Source organism: Chiloscyllium punctatum, chromosome 12 (assembly GCF_047496795.1).
Source record: "Chiloscyllium punctatum isolate Juve2018m chromosome 12, sChiPun1.3, whole genome shotgun sequence".
Taxonomy (NCBI): domain Eukaryota; kingdom Metazoa; phylum Chordata; class Chondrichthyes; order Orectolobiformes; family Hemiscylliidae; genus Chiloscyllium; species Chiloscyllium punctatum.
In genome coordinates this window covers 31,243,548-31,263,192 of record NC_092750.1, presented here as the reverse complement: position 1 = coordinate 31,263,192, position 19,645 = coordinate 31,243,548, and the positions used below count along the sequence as shown (strand labels likewise).

At 38.2% G+C, this 19,645-nt stretch overlaps 1 protein-coding gene across 5 annotated transcripts in view; it reads left to right on the top strand.

Moving 5' to 3' along the window:
* Positions 1 to 19,645, top strand: part of wnk2 (WNK lysine deficient protein kinase 2) — a 174,606-nt gene that overhangs the window by 136,609 nt on the left and 18,352 nt on the right. For 4 of the 5 annotated variants that reach the window (XM_072582266.1, XM_072582264.1, XM_072582267.1 and 1 more), the window contains 3 exons: positions 437 to 1,089; positions 1,395 to 1,609; positions 2,499 to 2,693. In XM_072582266.1, coding sequence (XP_072438367.1) covers positions 437 to 1,089; positions 1,395 to 1,609; positions 2,499 to 2,693 — 1,063 coding nt within the window. Of the gene's footprint in view, positions 1 to 436; positions 1,090 to 1,394; positions 1,610 to 2,498; positions 2,694 to 14,928; positions 15,107 to 19,645 lie in introns of those variants that run through there. The other variant, XM_072582268.1, reaches the window with a different exon arrangement.

The following is a 19,645-nucleotide window of genomic DNA, read 5'->3' as shown; positions in this document are numbered from 1 at the left end:
GCATACTATTCATAATTTACAAGATGTTCAGTAGAATGTTTATCATAGTCATATACTTGCTGCTGACCTTAAGGGATGTGGGCAAGTGATGAATAGAAAGATGATCATCTTGCCAATTGGCCTATATATTTTAGTAAAGGAAAACTGTAAAATAATGTATTCATAAAGGAGGAAAAGTCATTAAAATATGAAAAGAGAGTGCAATTTAGATTTTTTTTAAAACCTGCACACACTTGTCACATCTGTTTTTCATGTAAATGAAACTATCCATTCTGAGAGGAATTAATTACAGAATAACAGACAGGGATCCTCATCTTCTGAATAAAATGTAATTAAACAAGCATTGATTTAGTAGAATCTGCTAATGTGTCAGAGACCCACTTTGTAAAGAATGGTGCTGATCTTGTGAGTAAGATTGTTCACTAATTTATTTCAGATTGTTCCAACATCTCAGGACATTGTGAACAAAATTGAGCATTATGCAAAAAGTGAAGCTACGCCAAATGAAGCGCCAGATTCACCAGGAGGAAATGTATTCTGTCAATCATTAGCAAATGGTGAAAGTGACCAGAAGAAAGAAAAAATGGAAAATAAGCTGCTGTCCATTACAAGAATCGACACAATTGGCAGATTTTCAGTTATTAGCACAAAAGATGAAGTAACTTTAAAATATCCTTGTCGCAATAGATATTCTGCACCTCCTGAGCTTTATTCAAGTGCATCTCCTACTAGCCCTGATTTGAAACCTTTGGTTACTCGAACTCAAACTTCTGTTCCATTGGAAGTTGCGCTTCGCAACCATCCATCTTCAGATTCTGATGAACCATTCAGTACAAAACCAAACGGTCAACCATCAGTTGTTTGCAATCAGACAAGCACAGGTGGAGAATTTCCTTTACCAAGAAAATCAGCTGCTTTGTTAAAATCTGAGAGGCAGAGACCTGAACTTGCACATGGTCAGGCAGCAGCTCCTCCAACCATAACTGTTAATTCTGCATCTCCTTCCCAGTCATCGTATATGAGCAGTGACAATGACTCTGAATTTGAAGATGCTGACATGAAAAAAGAACTACAGATACTGCGAGAAAAGTGTGTTTGTTCATGCTTGGGTTCAAGTATATATAATCTGCTTTGGTGAATTATTCGTCTGTATTATTTTGGAAATTGCAGTAATGACCTTTTTAGCCAATTAGCTCAAATAGGAAAATAAATGCTTTCATAGAATAAGTTAACATGCATTTATCGGCGTATGCAGAGTAGTTTGTGTGTGCAATTTTTCTGAGCTGGGTTCATTTATGCACTAAAGCCCGGCTCATGTAGGAAAGCCGCTTTTATAGTTAGTTGCAGTAATAGTGTAACTTTTTTTAATGACAAATTTTAATACTCTCTCCTAGACACATGAAAGAGATCTCAGAGCTTCAGGTTCATCAAAGACATGAAATAGAGGAATTGTATAGACGTTTAGGAAAACCTTTACCAACAGCTTTAGGATTCTTGCAAGCTGTGCCACCTACAGGCAGAAGACGGAGACCCAGCAAGAATAAACTAAAAGCTTGCAAGCTTCTTAATCCATTAGTGCAGTCACTGAAGAATACAGCCTCCAATTTAAGTGAGTGCACATATTTTGAACAGATTATTCAAGAATTAAAATCTTTAAACTTTAAAATTAATATTATTTTAACTACTGCAAAAAATAGTGCACCTTGACAAACAAGTTATGTGTCAGAGTTAGAGATGTACAGCACGGAAACAGACCCTTTGTTCCAACTAGGCGAAAGTGAGGACTGCAAATGCTGGAGATTAGACTCAAGATTAGAGTGGTGCTGGAAAAGCACAGCAGGTCAGGTAGCATCCGAGGAGCAGGAAAATCGCTGTTTCAAGCAAGAGCCCTTCATCAACCCTTCGGTCCAACTAGCCCAATCTGACCAGAAACTCTAACCTAATCTAGCCTCATTTGCCAGCATTTGGTCCATATGCCTCTAAATCTTTCCTATTCATATACCCATCCAGATACCTTTTAAATGTTGTAATTATACCAGCCTCCACCACTTTCTCTGACAGCTCATTCTATGCACACACCATCCTCTCTGTGAAAAAGTTGCCTCTTTGGTGCCTTTTATATCTTTCCCTTCTCACCCTAAACCTATGCCCTCTAGTTCTGGACTCTCCCACCTTTGGGAAAAGACCTTGTCTATTTATCCAATCCGTGCCCCCCATGATTTTATAAACCTCTATATGGTCACCCCTTATCCCCAGCGCTCCAGGAAAAACAGCCCCAGCCTATTCAGCTTCTCCATCTAGCTCAAATCCTTGAACCCTGGCAACATCCTTGTGTCTTTCCATTAACTCCTTAAGGTTATCTGTCATGGATTACCAAATGAAATAAAAGCTTTTCTGATAGAAAATTTTAGAAGGCTGGCCTTTTTGATGAGTCAGCAATTTTCTCATTAATGTCATGTTGCTCAAATTCTTAGAGTGCAAACTCTTTCTTGTTACAGGTCTCCAAACAGATAATTACACAACTTCTACTGCTCGAGATGGCCCAAGAAGCTGTGATACACCAGAGCCTGCTCAATCCCAAGAAGTTCAGACTAAACAACCCTGCTCTATCAAGTCCTCCTTATCCTCCGACAACGTTTATTCAGGCTTTATTAGCGATGTAGCAGGTGCTGCACAAGGTGACACAGCCCAAGGTAACTGTATAAACAGTTTCTTAAGTATATGGTACCATAATAATTTTGGTTGCTGAAAATCTATTGAATTTTAATGTCTTTGCAAAATCAAGTACAAGGTTTTGCCAAATGTCTTACTTTGATAGGAAACCGTTCTTTAGAATTGCAAATAAAATTTTGCAAATATGTAAGTTACCAGGAAAATGGTAAGTAAAATTTAATATGGCCAAGTGCACCATGTAAGAAATTAGGCAGCGTAAATGTAAATGATGTTGATATGAATATTCTTGATGCTCAACACATTGTGTTGCTTAGAAGCAAAGTGACCAAAAAGCAAATTGAAACCTTGGAGGAAATTCAGAGAAGAGCTAGAAGTTTGATCCATAGCATCAGCATTGAATTATGAGGAATTGTATTAGGAACAGTTACTACAGCTTTTAAAGGAAGTGGTGAAATATGGAAAATATTTAATCTAAAACAAGAGAACAAAAAAAAAACTACTGCCTGCTTGAATTTCTGACCTTGGAGTGCCAAGATAACAACAATGCTGTACAGAAGGGAATTCCAGGATTTTGACCCAGTGACCGTGAAGGAACTGTAAAATAATTCTAAGTCAGGATGGTGTGTGATTTCAAGGGGTTCTTGCAGGTCGTGGCTGCAATACACCTGCTGTCCTTGCACTTCCAGGTATTAGAGATCATGGTTTTGGAAGCTGTCAGGAGTTTTTATGAGTTACTGCAGTACATCTAACAGATGGTATGCTCTCTTGCCAATGTGCATTGGTGGTGAATGGATTATGTGCTGAAGGGTGTGATTTTAATGCCATCAAACAGTTTGATTTGTCCTGGATGATGTGTTTTTGGCAGCTGCAACCATCCAGGCAAGTAGTGAGTTTTCTTTCACACATAGTTGTCAGACAATTAGAAAAGGGGAAGTGAATTTCATGCCATGGGACCGGAGTTCCTGTTGTAACAGTAATATTTATAAAGCCAGTGTGGTTCAGTTTCTGATAACTGCTGGGATGTTGATGATAAGTGATGGCCGTTGAACATTTAGAGATGATGGTCACAATCCCTCTTATTCAAAATGGTCATTAATTGGTACTTTTGTAGTGTGAAAGTTTCTTGCTATGTATTAGCCCACACCTGGATGTTGCCCATGTCTTGCTGTAAATGGGCATTATCTGCTTCAGTATCTCCGGTGTTGTGAATGGTGTTGAGCATTATGTAATCATGAGCAAATATCTTCCTTCTAACCTTATGTTAAAAGTAACTGATGTAGCAGCTGAAGTTTGTTGAGCCTAGAACATTGTGCTGAGGAACTCCTGCAGTGATGTCTTGGGCTGAGATGTTTGACTGACTTCCAACTATCACAGCCATCTTCCATTGTGCTTCGTATGATTCCAATCAGTGGAGAATTTTTATCCTGCCTCCCAATGACTCCAATTTTGCTGGGCCATCTTGATGCTTGTCAATTGTGGTCTTGACATCAAGGCCGGTTTCTGCTTAGTCCAATGAGGTCAGAAGCGACCATTGTAGAACCTAGACGGATTACAGTGAAAAATTGTTCCTTTGCAAGTACTGCTTGATAGCATTGTCAATGGCCCCTTTCATTATTATTGATTAAGAATAAAATGATAGTCAACCTAACCAATTGCTACTCTATAACTTACATTTGTACACAGTGCAATTTTCCACTTTGTTGAGTAGATGCCAGTGTTATAGCTGTATTGGAATAGCTTGGCAAGGCATGACTAATTCTGGGGTACAGATCTTTAGTAATATCGCTAGAACTTTGTCATGGCTCATACCTTGGATGCTGCAAAGTGTATCTGCCCTTTCTTGATATGATGTCATATTTACAGAGGAATGCAACTACTTCAGCAATTTTCTTTTGCATTAATATGCTGGCTGCCTCCATTGTTGCTAATATTGGTGAAACTGTACCTCTCATTACTTGTTTATTGGCCACCATCAATCACAACTGGATGTGATAGGACTGCAAAGCTCAGATCTAATCCATTGGTTGTAGAATCGCTCAGTCCTATCTATTTCATGCTGCTTCTCCTGTCTGACATGTAAGTTTTCCTTGGTGTAGCTTCACGAGGTTCAGGTATGCCAGATGTTGCTCTTGGCGGGCCCCTCTACACACTTCTTTAAACCAGAGTTGATCTTCTGACTTGGTGGTGACGGATTTTGAGGAATATACTGGGCCAAGAGGTTAAGAGATGTGGATGAATGCAATTCTGTTGCTGATGGTGCACATTGCAAATGAATACCCATTTTTGTGTTGCTGCATCTATTTGAACTCTGTCCCATTTAGCATCATGTAGGATATGTTCAATCTGAACACCAACTTGCTCTCCACAAGAACTGTAGACAGATATATCAGCGATGGCCAGATTGGTGGAGAGAAGGCTAAGCTAATTTTTCTCTTGGGTCACCACTTGTCAAACTCAGCTGGCCCTGTCAGTCTTGGTGCTGCGGAGCCACACTTGTAGATGGACTTTAAAGTCCCCACCCACATTATATTCTCTGCCCTTTCCATTCTCCCAAGTGCTTTTCAGAATGGAGAAATACTGTTTCTAATTTGCATTGTTTATCACATGTGCTGCCTGATTCAGGCCTAGGTCTTTCAGCCGAAAGATGATGTCAGAGAAGAAATGGTAAATTCACACCCTGCCTCCCAGAAAGAACTTTATTTTCAAATGTGTTTATGTGGTGTGATTTTTTTTTCTTTGCGTTTAGAAATACCTGGTGTTTTAAGTAAAAGGGAGATATTAATGTTTATTCCAGTTTATAATTTCTCTTATGCTATATGTTATCATCCTAGCCTTGATGGTGATTTCACACAGAGAGCATTAAATAGTTCACCTTGTGGTCAGTCCCAGAAATTCTACTCCTTTTCTTGGTCACTAGCAATCAATCTAGTTGATTCAAGCAAATAATTCTTGCCAGTTTCTTTTTCATCCATGTCAAAAGCTAGAAGCCACTGTCAAAAATGGAATTTTGCATTTTCTTGGAATTGAGTTGTCCATGAATACAGGCTCAATGTTTTGACTTGACTTGAATTTAAAACAAGTGTTTAAAATAGTAAACAAAAACAAAGCACTGAAATTACTCAGCAGATCTTGCAGATTCTGGAGGGATTGAGTTAAATTTTAAGTCCAATGTGACTCTTTGGAACTGAAGGAGGGTAGAAATGTGTTGGGTTCTATGATTTGAAAGTGGAGAGGTGGTTAAAGGAAGATCAAAAGGGACAGTGTAGGATAGTAACAAGGGTAGGAGAGGTTAAATGACAATGTATGTTGTTGAACAAAAGGCGAGTGGACGTGGTTGTAGTAAGAAAACAGACCCCTGTACATAGTTTGTAATTTCCAGAATAACGAATAACAAAAATCACATCAATACATGATTAAAAACAAAAGTCAGAATTGGTGAGAGTTCATGGTCTGAAATTGCTGAACTCAAACTTAGCAGAAAGTTGTAAACTACGTAATTGGAAAATTAGGTGCTATTCCTCCAACTTGCATTTGAGCGTCACTGGAACACTGCAGCAGACTGAAGACAGAAATGCAAGCATGTTAGATGGTAAATTAAAGTGGAAAGCAAACTGGAATTCTGGGAGTCGTGTTTGCAAGCTGACATGTTTCACAGCAGAGCGATCATCCAATATATTTTCGATCTTGCTGCAGTTGACGAGACCATATTGTGAGCCCTGAATGCGATATACTAAACAGAAGGAAAACTAAAGGCTCTGTATCTGAATGCACATTTCATTCAAAATGGCTGATTGAAGGACCCAAGCAGGAATAAGTACAAATGATCTGGTTGCCATTACAAGAAATGTGTGTATAAGATGACATGGATTGAGACCTTGAATTTTGAAGGGTCCAGGACATTTAGAAAAGATAGAAAGGGAGGAAAAGCTGGCAGGTGGCTCTATTTGTTAATGATGGTATTAGCACAATAGAGAAAGATGAACTAAGTTCAAGAAGCCAGGATGTGGAAACTGTTTGGATAGAGGTGAGAAAATATAAAAGCAAGAAGTCATTTGTAGCAGTGATATACATGCCCCCTAACAATAACCAGTAGTCCAAACACAAAGGAAGAAATGATGAGAGCTTGCCAGAGAGGCATGGCTATAATCATGAGAGATTTTAATCTGTATATCAGCTGTAAAGGTCAGATGGGCAAAGGCAGTTCAGGTGAGGAGAATGTTTTCATTAACATTAGTTTCATTTAGAAGAGCTTATTCTGCAGCTCACCAGTGAACAAACTATAATGACCAGGTACTGTGCAGTGAGAAGTGAAGGCACCCCTAGATAGCAGCAGCTATAGTACAACTAAATTTTACATTCAATTTGAAAGAGAGGAGTGGGTCCGAGATGAGTTTTTAAAAATGTTTATAACATATGATAGAGCTAGCTAAAGTGAATTAGCAAATTAGGTTAAAGGATGCATCTATAAATATGCAGAAACAGGAATTTAAGAGAATATTTGGAATACACAGAAGGTACATTCCAAAGCAGAATAAAAGTTACAAGGAATGGGCCTGCCATCCATAATTAACTAGAAATGTCAAAGTTAATATCCGATTTGAGAAAATAGCAAATAATTATCTATATTTTTAGAGGCAGGTCAGAAGATTGGATATGACATTAAAACCACCAAAGAATGACTAAAAGAATTGAGGGAAAAATTAGAGGATGGGAGAAAGCTAGTCAGAGATATGAAAACAGAGTTTCTGTCAATTTTTTTTAAAAATTACAAAATGAGTGTTAATCTATAGAACTTGAGACTAGAAAATTAGTATTGGAAACTAAGGAAGTGATAGATGAATTGAGCAGCAGTTTTTTCATTGGACTTCACTATAGAGGATCCAAGTAATGTCCAAGAAGCAGCAATAAATAAGGAACTGAGAGCGAGGGACTATGGAAACTCTTACTAGCAAGGTTGTACTGAGTAAATTGTTGGCACTGTGGGCTGACAAGTGCCCAGGTTCTGATGGACTTGATCCTTGGGCCATGTAGTGGCTAATGAGATAGTTGATACATTGGTTTTTAATTTTCTAAAACTTGCTTGATTTGGGGACAATCCCATTAAATTGGAAGATAGCAAATGTAACTCATATGTCCAAAAAAAAGACAAAAAGCAGTATCCTAGCAGTTAACTTTATTACAGTCTAAATGTTAGATGCTATTTTAAAAAACTCATAACTGGTTATTAGAAAAGTTCAAGGTAATCAGGCAGAGCCAGTGTGGCCTTGTGAAAGAGAAATCGTATTTGATCAATCTTTTGGAGATATTTACAAAGGTTACCTGTGCTATGGATAAAAGGGAAACATTGAATGCTCCCTGTTTAAATTTACAGATGGCATCTGTTAAGGTGCCACTTTTAAGATTGTTGTAGAATAAATACTCATGGTGTGAGGGTAATGGCATACATAGGAAATTGGCGAACAGGAAGCCGAATCGCATATCTGGGTCACTTTCTGATCAGCAAGATATAATAAGTGGTGTGTTGCAGAGTTCAGTGCTGGAACTTCAACTGTGAATTTATATTAATATCTTTGGCTTGAAGGGTGGTTGCCAAATTTGCTGTTGACACAAAGGTAGTTCAGAACCTAGTTGTGAAGAGGACATAAGACTACAAAAGACATGGTTAGGTTAAGTGAGTGGGCAAAGATGTGGTAAATAGAGTATAAAGTAGTAGAATGTGAAATTTTCCATTTTGTCAGAAAGAATTTTCAAAAAGCATATTGTTTAAATAGTGAGAGATTGCAGAAATCTGGGATGCATAGGGAACTGGGTTTCTTGTTGTATAAATCACAAAAGATTAGTATACAGGTAAAGCAAGTAATTAGGAAAGTTAATAGAATGTTATAATTTAGCACAAGAGGAATTGAATACAAAAGTAAGTCCAAAGGTTATGCTTCAGTTATATCAAGCCCTGATGAGACCACATTGTTGTACAGTATCAGTCAACTTACTTAAGGAAGCATGTAGATGCATTGGAATCAGTTCAAGGTGAGGTTTACCAAACTAATACTTAGAATGAATGATATGACTTATCAGAAAAAATTGGAGAGGCTAAGCATATATTTGCTGGAGTGGGGAGTTGAGGGAAATTTAAGATCCTGAGGGGTCTTGAGGTGAATGTGGAAAGGATATTTCCTTTTATGGGAGAATTTAGATCTAGCAGGTACTGTTTATGAAGCAGTGATTGTCCATTTGAAACAGAATTTAGATGAAATTTTTTGAGACTTGTGAATCTTTGCAACTCTCTTCCTGAAAATGTGTTGGAGCAGAGTCTTTGATGTTTTTAAGGCAGGGATGGATATATTCTTAAGTAACGTTATTGGGATTTGTGGGAACGTGAATTTGAATTACAATTTGGGCAAATAATTCAAGAACCCAAGTAATATTTTGAGGACCAGTGCTTGAATCTCACCACTGTAGATGGTGAAATTTGAATTTTAAAAAAATCTAGTATTAGAATATTATGGCTGAAACCATCATCAATTATCAAAACAAAATCTGCTTTACTAATGTCCTTAGGGAAGCAAGTCTGTCATCCTTGAGTGGTCTAACCTACCTGTCAGTGCAGACCCACATCAACATACTTGACTCTTAAATACACTCTGAAATGGCCTAGCAAACTATTCCATTGTATCAAGGTGATAAGTCTCAAAAACCAGATGGACCATCTAGCACCAGCCTAGGCACCAGAAACTGCTTTGTTGACCCTCAAGCGTCCTCATTACTAACACGAGGCTAGTGCAAAAATTGGGAAGCTGTCTCATAGACTAGTAAAGCACCAGCCTGACACTGTCCTACAATCATGATCATACCTTACAGGCTATGTCCCAGATAGCACCATCACCGTCCTTGAGTATGTCCTATCTTACTGTTGACAGGACGGACCAAGTGAAATTGGTAGCATGTGTATACTCGGGTGAGCGTTTCTGTGAAAGTCAAATTGACTTTGTGCCTCATGAAGTCTCATGACATCAAGTCAAACGTGAGTAATGAAGTATCCTGTTGATTACCGCAAAGTACACCCCTATCTCCATGGTTGATAAATCAGAACTGTTGAAAGATGCAATAAGGGTGGTAAGGATGCAGAACGTCCTCAGTTTTGAGGGAACTACAGTATCCATCATGGGTAACTCAGTAACTCGCTGAGTGGTTGAGTCCTTAAGATTGTGGCTGCTTGCTTGGTCTGTTACAGGTGGTGAAAGAACTAGCAGGAGGGAGAAAAATATTTGACCTCATCCTCATTAACCTGTCTACTGCAGTATTGTTAGGAGCATCATCCCATAGTCCTCATGGAGGTGAAGTCCCATCTTCACATTGAGAATACCTTCCATCATACTATGCAAATTCCAAACCGATCTAGCAACTCCCAACTTAGCATTGATGAGGCTGTGTGGGCCATCAGCTCAGTTGTACTCCAATAAAATCGGAAGTCTTGTGGCCCAACATATATCTCACTCGACTCATAGTCATACAGCATAGAAACAGACCCTTCAGTCCAACCAGTCCATGCCTAAACTAGTCCCACCTGCCTGCTCCTGGCCCATATCCCTCCAAACTTTTCTTATTCATGTACTTATCCAAATGTCTTTTAAATGTTGTAATTGTTCCCACATCTTCCATTTCCACAAGAAGTTGATGCCACATGCAAACCACCCTCTGTAAAAAATTTGCACCTTATGACTTCTTTAAATCTCCATCCTCTCGCCTTAAAAATGTACCCCCGAGTCTTGAAATACCACATCCGAGGGAAAATTTAACGATTATTAGCTCTGTCTATACATCTTATTATTTTATAAACTTAAGAAAGATGTTATCACTCTGCCAAAATGTTAATCGTGATTTAGTGAAGATTGTGGGAAGACATGCCAGGAGCAGCACTACGCATATCTAAAAATGAGCAGTCAACCTGGTGAAGCGACAGCACAGAACTACTTATGTGCCCAACTGCAAAAGTAGCAAGTGATGGGCAGGGTAAGTAATTGCACAATAAACAGATCAGATTGAAACTCTTGTCATTCTGCCTCATCCAGGCATGAATTGAAATGGATAATCAAACAACCCATTGGCGAGGCTCCAAAAATTCAGTGAGCCCAAGACCTTAATGCAAAATGTAAGACTGAAGCATTGACAACAGTTTTCTAACAGACACACCAAGTAGGTGATCCATCTCCACTTCCTGTGGTGGTCTTTTGTTAATTCAATTCAGTCCACAGGATATTAAGAAACAGCTGAAGGCACTGGCTACTGCAAAGGCTATGGGCAGTGACAACATTCTGGCAATTGTTTTTGTGGTCCAGAACTTCCAAGCCAAGCTGTTCCAATGCATCTAGAAAACTGACAACTGTTCGGTTGTGTCCTGTGCACAAAAAGCAAGACAAATCCAACTCAACCAATTGACATACTGTCATTCTACTCTTGATTGTCTATCAAGTGGTGGAAGGGGTCATCTCCTCCTATCCAGCTGCATTTGCATTGCAATAATTTGCTCACTGAGGCTCAGTTTGGGTTTCACAGGAGTCATTCAACTCCTGACCTCATTACAGCTTTGGTTCAAATATGGGCAAAAGAGCCAGAAAGAAAGGGAGAGTAACCACTCTTGCTATCAAAGCCACATTTAACAGAATGTAGCATCAAGGAACCTTAACAAAACTAAAGACGATGGAAATTGGGGTTAAAACTCTCCGTTGATTGGAATCCTACCTTGCTCAAAGATAGATGGTTGGAGTTGTTGCGGTAGAGTTGTTCCTGCTCCAGGATAACTCTGCAACAGTTCCCAAGCCCAGTCCTCTTCAGCTCCTTCATCAGTGACCTCCCCTCCATCATTAGGTCATGAGTGGGATGCTTGCTGATATTTGCAAAATGATCATTACCATTCATGTCACTTCAGATACTGAAGGAGTCCAAGTGAAAATGCAACAAGAGCTCAACAATATTCAAGATTGATTCAATGGCGGTCAATAACTATCTCCAATAAGGGAGAATCTAACCATCATATTGTGATGTTCAATGTCAGGACATCACTATCAACATTCCAGGGGCTGCCATTCACCAGAAATGGAACTGGATGAGCTAGGTAAATACTGTAGTCAGAGAACCAGGTTAGATAGTAGGAATCCTGGGGCGAGTAACCTGATTTCACTGAAGTCTACACACCATTTACAAAGCACAAGTTAGCATTGTGGTGGAATTCTTGCCACTTGCCAGAATGAGTGCAGGTCTATAAACATAATGAGTTTGATCCTGTTGAGAACAAAGCAGCCTGTTTGATTTTTACCACATCAACAAACACTCACTCTGTTCTCCACAGAGTAGCAGCAGTGTGTACCATCTCCAAAACACACTGCAGAAATTCACTAAAGCTAATTAGCCAGCACCTGCCAAACCCACAATTACTATTATTTAGAAAGACAAGGGCAGCAGATACATGAAAACACTACCATCTGCAAGTGTCTCTCCAAACCTAAGGGTCCTAAGGACCAACACAGAAGGTGGTGCATGAATGGAATGAGCTACCAGAGCAATTGGTGGAGACTGGTATACTTAAAAGGCATCAGTTGGATGCATGAGTAGGAAGGGATTAGAGGGATATGTGTCACATACAAGAAGATGGGACTAGATTAGTTTAGGATGTCTCGTCGGCTTAGATGAAGGGTCTGTTTCCATGTTATGCAACTTTAACTCCAAGCCACTGACTGTCCTGACTTGGAAATAGATGGCCATTCCTTCAGTGTCACTGGGTCAAAACCTGGGCCTCTTTTCCTAATGACATTGTATGAGTACCTACACTAAGCAGACTGCCGTAATTCAAAAACTTAGTTCACCAGCACCTCCTTAGGGTAGGGCCGTAGTGTTGGCCCTGCAGGTGCAGGTGATGGCAAGCCATAAATGATTTTTTGAGAATATTAGATCAGCCTAGATCTTATTGAATGGTGGTACAGGCTCAAGGGCTGAATGGCTAACTCCTGTTCTTTGTTCATATGGACAGTGATTGTAAAGGAGCAAATGTTACATCCCCATGATTGCCTGGGAAGATGTTATGTGAAAGTGGAACAAGTTGTTGAATGATTGAGATGTGGTCCAAGATACTGCCGAGGGATTAGCCCTTTTGTAGTATTGATGGGTTTGAAAGCAAAAAATGCATCTTGTGGAGTCGTAATGCTGAAACTGCTGAAAATGACAGAATTGAACCTTTGAGTGTGGAGACTGAGAGATGAAAAATGACGATGAAGGAACCAAATAGAAGTTAAGGGAGAGAGATAGAATCCAGGAAATGGGTTCGATGTGGTTGAGGGCTCTGTCTACAGTTACAAATGGGGAATGGAGGAGGAGGTCCTTGCTTAAATAAAAATGAAGATCTATCAGAAGCATTGTTGTAACAGTGCATCTTTAGAACAAACATGATGAAGGCAGAGAAACTGGGAGAATGGAATAGAGGCTTTACAGGCAGCAGGGTGTGAGGAAATCAGTTGGCTTATGAATATCAGTCAACAGTCGAGCCCTAGAATTGGAGACAGCAGTTGAAAATGTGTTGATGATGGACCATGGAAAGATGAGAGGTTGAAATTGGAAGCAAATTAGAAGGTTTTTTTTAGTCTGGGGATGGGCAGGAAACATTAGCATAATAGTTATGTATACATCAGAAAAATAATGAGTAGGATGGCATAATTCATGTTCTATGTCAAAGCCCCTCCCCCAAAAGGCATAATTGAGATCCAGGCATGTACCCATTTTGATATCTTTTACTTGGAGAAAGTGACACAAGTTTAAAGATAAATTATTTAAAGATAGAGTATGTTCAGCCAGGCTGGGACTTGTTAGTCTCTGTTTAAGGAAGAGCTAGAGAACTCTCAAACAGTCCACATGGGGGCCAGAGTTATCGGGAGATTGAGCACCCAGTGTTTAGAGATGGTAGTGCACACCAGGACATTTCAATGATGTGGGAAATCATTGATATGGTTAGGAAGAAACAAGAGATTAAATAGATTTGAGTTAGGAAGTAGTAGTGGCCTAACTGATTTACCAAAACAGTCCTGACTGTGGATTTCTTTCGATGAAAAGGTAGAGGTCAAGTAAGAGACCAGAGAGAGATTAGATTAGATTCCCTACAGTGTGGAAACAGGCCCTTCGGCCCAACAAGTCCACACCAACCCTCCAAAGAGCAACCGACCCAGACCCATTCCCCTACGTTCACCCCTGACTAATGCACCTAACATTACGGGCAATTTAGCATGGCCAGGTCACCTGACCTGCACATCTTTGGACTGTGAGAAGAAACCAGAGCACCTGGAGGAAACCCACGCAGACATGGGGAGAATGTGCAAACTCCACACAGGTGATGATTCCTAACCAAAGAGGAGAACATGAAGATGAAGGCAACAGAGGAAAAGCTCAATGTGGTGTCAAGCTCAAAATTCATTGATGTCAGGGTATAGGGGATAAAACAGAGGCATTTTGTCAGAGCGAACTGTATAGCACCAGAGATTATTCTGTGTATGATGAGGTTAAAGTATTATTCTATTCTATCAAAATGTGTGATTTTCTTTGCTAATTCTGTATGTACAATGTTTCCTTGTTATTATAAAGTAACTTTCAGGTCAACCTTTATAATCCTTGCATCTGATATTCATTGTATGTGATGTATTTTAATTCATTGAAAACTATTAATCATCTCACTCGGCATTTTTTATCAAGCATAATGAGAAACAATGCTGACGAGAAGAATTGGACTTAATTTATGACTTTCTATATAGAGTATGCATATAATTTGCCCTAGCTGTTCTTTTTGCCTAATCACCCTTCATCCACTTTGCTACGAAAGGAATAAGGGTGCAGCACTTTGACAACAAAGTACTTTACTAGGGATTTTTTTTTTAAAAAAGCTCTATCTGTTGATGCTCAATACATAAAAATCACAATTACCATTGTAATTTTTCAGTTCTGAAGTTAAAATACTATTTTTTTAAATGGTACAAATATGTGGCTTAATAAATATACACACAGTAAGTTGAGTTTCTAAACCACATTTAGATATGAAATTGAATGCACTACGACATACTTTAAAAGAAAAGCACTTAAACCTTTTGCTTGCAGTATATTTTAATGATCACTGGAATGCATTCCCAATAATCTATCAATCTAACAAACTACTAAATTCTACTTATTGTAATCTTTTCTCTCTGTCTGTTTCTCTCTCCTCATTTGTTTGTTCTTCCCAAGAAAAGCCATGTACCAAGGCACAAAGCCTCTTTGTGAGAATGTTGGAGGTGGGTGAAATGGTCCACTGATTGAGGCGATGATTCCTAGCCAAAGAAGGGAGCATGAAGATAAAGACAACAGAGGAAAAGCTCAATGTGATGTCAAGCTCAAAATGGTTTCAAGCTCAAAATTCATTGAGGTCAGGGCATAGGGGCGAAAAGGTACTGCAAGCAAAAGGTTTAAGTGCTTTTCTTTTAAAGTCTGTCTTAATGGATTCCATTTCATATCTAAATTTTATCAAATTTTAAATGGGGTTTAGAAACTCAACTTACTGTGTGTATTTACTAAACTGCACATTTGGATCATTTTAAAAGAAAAGTACTTCAACTACAGAAGTGAAAAATTATGATAGTAAGTATGATATTTTAGAAAGAGTTTGCTTTTTCAAAGAAAAGTCATGTACCAAGGCACAAAACCTGTTTGTCAAGCTGCCGTTTTCCTTGATGAACATCCTGAGTGCTTTAATTCCCACTGGCCAGAGTTGTACTATGCTTTATATAATCTCAAAGTTGTTGAGAGATGACTCCCCTGACTTCATTGTGCTGATAAATTAGATCAGAACTATATCCCTGAGTTAACTGTTGCTTTTGTGTAGTTGGATATCCAAAAATACTTTGTATCATTGCAAAATTGACAGCCTTAGCTTGAATCCAACTTGACCTTGGTTCATTGACTGCAGTTTACAGCTGACAAATACCAGTTTAAAGAATGTACTAAGTGTATTGTACTCACTCACTTTAGCAGCACATTTCCTAAAATTGGAATGATGCAGAGGAGATGAGAAGTATAAATTCTAGAGAAATTAGTGCTTATTTCTATCTTTGAAAGTTAACTGTAAACATGTTATGTGCGTGATATTATATAACAAATTAGTTGTAAATTATTCAGTGTGAATAATAGGATGTGGTTCTCTAACTGTGGTTTTCCACAGTCTTTAGAAGCTTGGTAGTGATCAAGGAATTTGGAGGAAATATCTAACTAGATCATATCCAACCTTCAAAACATATTTCCACAGGAAATTGTCAGGCAAGGTCTCTTTGTATTAAGGGTGATTGTAAGAAGTTTGACACCTTGTTATTTAATGAGGGAAGCCACCAAAAATATTAATTTGCCTCAGTTTGTATCTAACTGCAATGCAGTATTTGACCAATTTCAGCTTTTTATAAGGATATGTTGTTAAACTTTGCATGTAAGCAGCTGTTGAAAAAGATTCTTCTGTAGGCACTACACCAATATGTTTTTTTGCCTTAAGCATTTTACCTTTTTCTGTTTTGTTATACTGCTTTTTTAAAATAAAATGTGAGCTCCTTCAGTGATTAACAAATCTTTAAATCTGCAACTGTCAAATAGATTAAAAAGTGGAAGCTTTTGTTATCTCCAGGACTCTTGTCAGAAATAATGTAGGCTGGTGCTTGATCAGAATGTGCACTGCAATGCCCCCTTGTGCCAATAATCCTGTGATTATTCGTTGTCATTGGTTGTGCAGTCGTTTGGAAACAACTGGGTCATGGAAGAATCTTTAACAATATTCTGTAATTGTCCAGAATTATGTGCCACCAGTGGAAGTTTCCTCTGCAGGTGGAAGTTGCAAGTGTCCATTTCAGAACCTGTTTTCTGTGTTTTCCTGAAACTTCGTAAATTGCTCAGTTATGAACTTACCCAACACATCCCCTTATAAACAGTCTGCCAATCAGTATGGACTGCAGTTGAAGTTGAACAACATCAGATTATGTGGGTACTTTTACTATGAATAGCTAATGCATTTTGACAGGAGTCAGACCTGGATTGACACTTCAGAGAAACCACATGTTCCTCAACATGTATACTCTATTTCTAGAGTCTTAGCCCAATGCCTGATAAAGCCCATCTTCTGTATCACAAACTGAAGAGTAACTTTGACCTTTCATCAAGTCTTCCCAAGTAACCACATGAGATTGTGTAACTCCATTTGATCCACAATATATGCATCTGAGACTGTCATGGAATATGCCATTGTTGGCTTCCCTTTTTCAAATCAAAGTGTGCAGCGGAGTGCTTTTACCTTTATGATCCCCATCCACTTCTGCATAATGTATCCATCAAAAGAAGGGGGATCTTTAATGGCAAGCCTTGCCTGCAAGAAGGAAGAAATGCATATACCAAAGATGGTAGTTATTTTGCTTGCATGAAGTCATGTGTGCTGTCACATAGCTGCATGACCTGGATGGCTTTTCACGGTCCAGACAAGGATGAATTGCCTCATTTATTGGGGCTGCCTAGTCTATCTAGCTTACATTTTGTCTTCTGGCTGCATTCATTCTTGTTGAAAAGGAACAATGTCATTACTTTCGATCACTCTTCAGGTAGTTACTGTGCATTTTCTCCCAATCTGAGGTGCACAGGCCACAATTCCTGAGGTTTGACTTCAAGGAAACTTGATATATTCCTTTCTTACAAGTGGTGTTTTAAGTTGTGAATACATAACCATCTTGATGATTTCATCATCAGTCATAGGTACTACATGTCCATCTAAACTGAGCTCTGATGGTGAGTACTTCAATTCTAGACATTTCTGCTCTTTGACGTACTTCAGTATTGGGCACTTTGTCCACCCATTTGATGGCCATTAAATTCTGTATGCACCTCATGGAATGAACTCTTTAATACAAAGTATGTACTCCATATCTCTTGAGCACATCGGAGGGGTAGGTATTGCCACAACTTGGTACGCAGCAAATTCTGTAGGAAATATGGTACCTCATTTCATCCATAGTCTGTTATAATATGGTCAACTGTTGAGCTTGTTCTTGTAATTTTGTTTGCCATCTCTGTCAATGCAGATATTGTTGTAGACTGTGCTTCCCAAATAGGTGAAGTTATCTAGGGCTTTTTGATTGTGGTGTTGACATTTATAGAAGGTTAGATCTAGTCAGAATTGATGGTTGGTGGAATATCTCTGATTTCCTTAAGCTAATGTTTAGCTCATGATCATCAACTACCTTTGAAGAACAGTCCATGATCCTTTTCAAGTCAGCTCAGTGCCGTATGAGGGTACAGCGATTTATAGAAATCGTGGAACATATAATGGAGAATACGATAAGTGAATTTAAATGAGGAACTATGCATTTAAAAAGATAATTGAACTGTTGCCAGAATTAAGAAAATTGAATTCTTCAGTGGTTAAACATGTTAGTTTCTACTTTGTTTTTGTACAGTAGAACTTCTTGAAGATAATATAACCCTAAACTACAAAAATAATGGCAGGCAAATTTGAAATGCTAATTATTTGCCATGTCCTGTTGCTTTCCATTTTCAACTGTTTTCATTTTAACCGTTCACCTGTTTAATATCCTATTTACTTGTGTTCTTCAAAACTTATAAACTTTTCAATTCATCTCCTTTTGTCTTCTGAATTTCATACTCATTTTGAAGATAAGAGGATGTTTGTTAGTATGAAAATGGAAAGGGATTACCAATAAATAAATGCATTTTCTATATGGTGCAGAACTATATTTGGAGGACTTAAATTACATTCAGATGCTTCTGACTGACTTAGATTGTTTCCCAGTGCTTTACCTTGTTAGCAGCTTAAGATTAAAATGTGTCTCTTGTTTTTACAATGGCTGTAGATGCTTGCTAGTATTCTTTTAAACAAGTAAACACAATATTCAAAAACATTCAAAAACAACCATTTGATGTCTATTGGCTGTATTGTATTAAAGTTCTGATCTTGAATGTGGATATTACATTTTAAACTGATTTAAAATTAATGAAACATGTTCATTTTTTAAAATTTATTTTAGTATTCTAGAAGAATTTATAGTAAGTTAAGTTTGCAACTTTGCTCAAGTCATTGCCTGACTTTAGCATAAATAGTTTTAATTTTTATTGTGAATTTCTTCCAAGGCGTGGGAAATATTTTCTTCTCTTTACATTGATGCATATTGCATTGTAGTAAAAATAACCACTGTTACCCGAAAGCCTTAGAGCATTCAGAAGGTTGTTAGATCATCTCACTAACATTTTTCATCGTTAAGTTTATTACATAAAGACTACTTTGCTCAGTTTTCAGGCCAAAGAAATATCTTGTTTTGGAAAAGTGTAACAAAAATTAAGTAGGCTCGAGGGAGAAGTCCAAAAACCTAAACCTTCCAAGGCTTTGAACTTTTTAGGGTGTTTTAATGTTTCCAGCTTTTGTCATCTTGTTAGTTATACAAACCATTTTGATGTTCAGATATTGTTTTGTTCTGCCATATTTTAATGGTATGGTTGAACTTTGTACTAATCAAATATTTTCATGCTACCTAGCATTAGCTTGCAGTGATCTATTAGCTCTTGTCATAGTAGGGATTGTGAATACTCAACCAAAACAATATTGAGCCAAGTTTGAAGAGATGTTTAGTGTACATTTTCAATTTACTGAAATAATTAAAACAAGATGCTGATTTAGCTGTTCATATCACTGAATATTGTGTATTGTAGTGCCATTCAGTACTTGGTTATAGCCATAAAAATCTGCTATGATGTAGTGCCTAAATTTGAATAAATGCTAGGATCCAAACAGATGTTTCTATAATACAAAACAGTAGTTCAGCAACAAAGAGATTTGGTCTATGAACATAGTACAGAACTGCAACGTAGAGATTTGCAGCTGACTTGTCCAATATCAGAAACTAACAATTGGACAGTATCAGAATTC